At 40.9% G+C, this 6,000-nt stretch overlaps 1 protein-coding gene across 1 annotated transcript in view; it reads left to right on the top strand.

Moving 5' to 3' along the window:
• Nucleotides 1–2,120: 2,120 nt before the first annotated feature.
• The window catches only part of IRX6 (iroquois homeobox 6), a 72,185-nt gene continuing 68,305 nt past the window's right edge, over nt 2,121–6,000 (top strand). Inside the window, exons 1-3 of the mRNA XM_068260203.1 lie at nt 2,121–2,318; nt 2,851–3,102; nt 5,703–5,812. Of these exons, the coding sequence (XP_068116304.1) occupies nt 2,277–2,318; nt 2,851–3,102; nt 5,703–5,812 (404 nt within the window). The 5' untranslated portion in view covers nt 2,121–2,276. The remainder of the gene's footprint in view (nt 2,319–2,850; nt 3,103–5,702; nt 5,813–6,000) is intronic.

The following is a 6,000-nucleotide window of genomic DNA, read 5'->3' as shown; positions in this document are numbered from 1 at the left end:
GTGCAGATGTGCACTGCGCACACAAAGACCCTAGGTAACGCGGTGACGGACGGTCCCTATACACAGACTAGAGTACAGTACACTACAGTACTACTAACTAAACAATAGAAGAATCTAGCTAAATAATAGAACAGGTGTGACTAGATTACAGTATAGTAGTAAAGCTGGGCCTTGCTAACTACAAAATAGTACAATAATCTATCTAACACAGAAGTAGTAGTACAGGAGTAGAGTAGGACAGGTGAGAGCACAGGTAAGGTAGAGACTAGAGCACAGAGCAGGGCAGGCTGCCTTGCCTAGGCACAGGGCCTAGTAGCTGCTGGCTGCAGTTGCAGCAGTGACTGTCTCCCTCCCTAGTCCCTAGTAATCACACAAACTAAACTGCCTAAAATACAATCTATCTACAATACAAAGCAATACAGTTCAATATCAAGTGTTGGAGTGTAAAAACGCTTGGTTTAGAACAATAGAAATGCACTTGCCCACAGACAAAACGCACTGGAGCAGTCTCTCAGTACATTCAGTCAGTAAGTCACAAGCAGGACGAGTGAGGCAAGATGGCGTCCGCTATTTATAGAGGGGGGCTTGGCCAGGCTCCCCCTCTGTGATTGGCTGCAGTCAGAGGGCTGGGAGCCCTCTGATTCGCTTGTGAGGACTCGAGGTGACGTCTGTCGTGACGCTATCGGAGCTCGTGACGCTATCCGAGCTCAGATAGCTAGGATATCTCCGGATAGCTGCTTGCTATCCGAGTGCGCTCGGATAGCACAGCCCGGATAACTAATACTATTCGAGTTCGGTATTCGAGCTTGAATAGTGAAAAAACAGCTAGGATATCCGAGTATCTCGGATATCCTAGCTCTGATGAGCACCACTGGATGGTTGATCAGCTGCCAAGTCGCCTGATGTATGGCTACCTTAAGAGTATGGGAGGCACAGGATTAGCAGGGCAGCCAGGCAATTTGCATTGCTTAAAAATAAATAAATATGTCAGCCTCCATAAAACTCTCAGTTCAGGTGTACTTTAAGGCTTTGTTCACATCTAAAATAGAAATAGCTGACTGACGCGTTTTGCACAATTTTTCCCCCCCTCCTGGCACTCCACTGCGCACTATGATTTTGTACACATCGCTTTGTAAGCACGTTTGCAGAGCGATTCAGTTTTTTTCTTAACTCTTTCACCTGTAAATGAATAAATACAATGTCTTTATTCATAACAGCGTGAACACAGTCGTCAGATAAAGCGATTTGTGAGTGTTTTGTGCATTTCCTAAACCCTCCATTGTAGCAAAATCGCTCCAAAAATGGTACATGCAGCTGCACTAGCGCTTTGCAATTTGCTAGTGCAATGAAGCAAAGAATTAATTGCACTAGCGATTTCAGGACATTTTTGCCGCCGCTAAAAAAAACGCAAGATGCCCTAGATGTGAACAAGCCCTAACTGTAGACCAATGTTACTTTTTTTCATTAGATGTCAGTTAAAATTGGCCTTTTTTTGTAAAGTATGCATTTCTAAATAATAATAGACCTAACTTTATTTAGACACGTAAACACTGGGAAAACAGTTGGAGCACAGATAGCAAATTAAATACTTTGCATTATCATGTATTGGATGTCTTGTATCCCCAACTGTCAGTCTTTTTATTCTTCTTTAAATATTTAATACCTAGTACTCAACCAGGTTTCTTGTGTGTGATTTCCATTAATTAAACTCTAAGGTGTTATTAATTTAGAAATCCATATTTAAAATAACCTTTACTCATGTAAAAGGTTTAGTCCATAATGTGGACTTTAAGGCAAAATAATATGTTCCTTTTCAAAATACTATTCTTAACTATTGCTGTGACGCTGTCCTAAAGTAGTCCACACTGAATAGTTTGCCATGATTATCTTTGTGCTGATGGGGTTAAAATGACATGAAGCAAATATCAAGGCTATCTGGAAATATTAAATGCAAACTATGATTGGGATTCTATCCTGTCTTGTGCTTTGGGATTAGTGTGACGTAATTTTCTCCCTCTTTCATGGATAAATCCTAAAGAACTCTAGATAATCAAATAATACAACAGGCTGTCTTCATATCTTGCAAGATATCTTTTTCTTCTAGTCTGTGAAATTCCTTATTCCTGATTCATGGCCTGGAAGCTAAATATGTTTCCTTTTTCTTGAAATAATGTATTTATAAGTTAAAATCTAAACCTAGGATGAGCATCTGACTCACACTAGCTGTAAACTTAACTTCTGTTTATGGTAATAAGGAAAAAAAGGAGAAGGCGAAGATGTCATTTTCTCAGTTTAGTTATCCGTACAGCAATACTCAGGTAAGTGACATGAATGTGTGTGTGTGTGTTTGTAAAGGGGGGAATGTACAGGGGGCAATGTTAGATGTGGTTTTATGTAGTAGAAATTAAATGCCACACATGCAAACAGTTATCTTAGAACTCTGATTTTAAACTTTACTTAAAACATTCTGTTTTCAATAGATTGGTTTGCTTACTTCCATATCTACCACCTATAGATATCTAAACTAAATTTTAGACATAAAGTTTGTAGGACCAATCTGAGAAACTGGTGACTAATTTCCCTTGAGGGAGGTGTTTAAATCTGTTGTCTGTAAAACATGTAGTATAACCAAAAAATACAAAAGGCTGTTTAGTTAATTTTTTTTTTTTTTACAAAAATTCTGATATATTGTAAACATTATATTCTGATATATAGCAAGCATTTCTGATTCATGCATAATGAATGAGCTGGGGTTAATCATGAATTTCCAGAATAAAAGTATATAAGCATATTGCTTGCTCTTATTTTTTAAATATGTCCCACAAAACTGAAGTGGATTTTTTTCTACAGATCTTGGTTTCTGCAAGTCCCAGCACTCTTTGTTACGACATGTGTGCACCCAGGTCTGTATCTGAGGTCTCTGCTGTGTCTGCCCAGACTCCTGCCATTTGCTGCCCTTCCTATGAAAACAGACTGTTGGTGAGCACAAGGACTGATCTCAGTGGAACCCTAGGAGTTTATAACCCATCATACACCACAAGTCCAGGATATACAAGTTACCTCTCTTGCAGTTCTGATCCTGCAGTCCTATATCCCACATTGGTGAGCAGCTTATGTTAAGTATTCCAGTTTATCTTCATTATTGTCAGTATTTTAAAATTAGTTTAAACCTGTACAAGTGGCAAACAGCTGCATACATGTATTTCCTAAACTTTGTAGCAAGTAAGTGTGTATTACTTGTTTTAGGCCTCTTTCTTTCCTAAACTTTGTAGCAAGTAAGTGTGTATTACTTGTTTTAGGCCTTTTTCACAGTGCGACGTTAAAGTCGCACGTTCACAGTGCACACATTGTGTTGTGTGTAACGTATAGCAATATTTAGTAAGTGCTGCATGCTGTGCGTTTAGCAATACTTTTGCTGCGTCATGTGTGTTGCACATGCTCAGTAAGGTTTTTTTTTTAATGTAACGCATGCGCCGTTTTCGTTCCATCACTGTGCAACAAAAACGGCGCACCAAATGCAGGGCTAAAGAATGTACTATAACGTCCAAGTTATAGTCTTTCAATGTGTTGCATTAGGAGCATGTTATGCGACCTTAACGTCGCATCAAACACAACGTCCCACTGTGAAAGAGGCCTTAAAGAGAAACTCCAACCAAGAATTGAACTTTATCCCAATCAGTAGCTGATACCCCCTTTTACATGAGAAATAGAATGATTTTCACAAACAGACCATCAGGGGGCGCTGTGTGACTAATTTTGTGCTGAAACCCCTCCCACAAGAGGCTCTGAATACCGCGGTACTCTGGGCAAACTGCCACAATGTAACAATGTTCACAGACAGGAAATGGCTGTTTAAAGCTGTCTGTAACAGCCAGAGCAGCTAGAAACAGCTACATAACTTGCCCACAGTAACAATGTCACCATGTAATACATGTCAGAATGTGAATCTGGGAGAGGAAAGATTTTACAATGAGCAAACACTGACTAAATCATTTATACATAATTATTGTAAAAATGAAGCACTTTTTTTTATTAAATTATTTTCACTGGAGTTCCTCTTTAAATGCTTCACTGCCACAGAAAACATGTTGTCACACGAGCCCTAGTGGTCTGACCGCACTTAGCCTTCTAAACGGTGCCAGCGCACAGATCGTGCGAACGCTGGTCGCAGTCAATGCGCAGTAACCGTTAAGAATTAGCCGCAGACAACCCAGAAGGAAGCCTGTGAGACACGGGTAATTACAACATACACACGATTCCACGGTATCTGCCACCACCACTGGTATGGGCCAGTGGACCCGATTTACTGACTGACTAGTCCTGCGAATAAAAAGGTTAAACACACGGTATTCTGTCTAGCCAACAACAAACAAACAGTAGCGTATCTTCAGAGACCCGGGATCAGTTCTGTGTGTGCTGATAAGCAGGGTAGCGGACAGTGAATGACTTGGAGAAAGTCGTTTATTCACGCAATATAAATAATTAATATATACAGACAATTATTAAAATCAACAATTATTAAAACAGTAATAGCCAGTATAAAAAATAAAAGAAGGGAGAAAAATACTTAGTTCCTGGAAAGATGTCCTTTTTGTGGGAAAAATCAGAGTTCTGGGTTTCAATCAAAGTTCAGAGTTCAGACCAGGTGGATGCCAGCATATCCTCAAGCTGGCACCGATGAGTTCAAGATGTTTTTAGGGTGGAGGACACTGAGTTTGGGTCCTCTGCCATTCTTATGCCCCTGATTCAGTAGGAGGGAGTGAGGGCGGGCCCACACACCCCCTTAGAACATGAGATGAGTCCTCCCCTTGTCCTGGGAACCAGAAATCATACCTTAACCATATATGGGCTCTATCTCACAGAACCATACAGGTCAGGGCAGATTTACTAATATTTTCAGGTCTGCCTCGATGTACCCAGCAGCCTGATACCAAACATGAGGGGTGGGACCCTTGTGGTATCAGCAGGGCACTTTCGAACTGCCTAACTGGCAGTCTTTCTCTCAGAATGGTCTGAAATTTCTTCAGAACCAGCGCCAGATAGGGCCAAGCATGCTCTGTTAGTTTGGAGGGTCTGCCAGCCTGGCAACACAGAAAATATGACATATATAGCCGTTTATGGAATATGATATACCCCTGGGATTGATAGCAGGTCATTCCCAGGCAAAGGCTCTTTGAAGTTTGGGGCAGCTAGCTAGGTGTCAGCTCCCCTGCTGGGAGGGAGCCGGAGGGTCTGGCTGTTCTCCCAACTAGATTGCTTCTGTCATGGTCTATACCTGATGGATGGGCCATCAGCACAGCTTGAAGCCAGGGACTCTCTGGGCCCAGGCTCATTAGCATATCAAAAGAGCCATCCTGCAGTTCGGCTGATGCTACCTCTCTGCTGGGAAAAGGACTTCAGCTGCCCCTACACACTCAACCCAGATTGTATCGATTTGAAGCGCAATCGATGCAGAGAATCGAGTGCGATCGCTTTTCTTCACGGGCGGTTACAGGACGCGCCTGCGGCCCCGCAACCGTCCGTGACACATGTTAAAATGGTTTATGCTACTGCATGCACTCTCATTTAGTTAACTTATGTATTATATTCTAGCATCACATGCTGCTTTAATATTTTTTTTTTATTTAATATTATTATTATTTTTATATTGAAATGTACTGTTGTGTGTTGATTTTGACTGTTTTTTTTCCTGATTATGCAAGACCTCCCAATATGAAATGAAGGATACTAGCAACTCTCTGCACCCAGGGATAGCTCAGCCTACTGCATACTATCCATATGATCATTCCTTGGGGCAGTACCAGTACGACAGGTAAAGTTCTCTTTGATTAATAAGAATAGATAATGGTCTGTCATGTTGCTACAGACATGAAATCATGCCATTCTTCAGATTCTTACCCTGTAAGTGAATCACAAATAGAGTAATGTAGTATATACATATTATTGTTAGCTAATCAAACTGCAGTTAGGCCCCTTTTACATTTAATCAGTTGCTCTTAG

This window comes from Hyperolius riggenbachi, chromosome 11 (assembly GCF_040937935.1).
Source record: "Hyperolius riggenbachi isolate aHypRig1 chromosome 11, aHypRig1.pri, whole genome shotgun sequence".
Classification (NCBI taxonomy): domain Eukaryota; kingdom Metazoa; phylum Chordata; class Amphibia; order Anura; family Hyperoliidae; genus Hyperolius; species Hyperolius riggenbachi.
The sequence above is the reverse complement of the archived record's forward strand: the minus strand, read 5'-3'. Positions and strand labels throughout refer to the sequence as shown.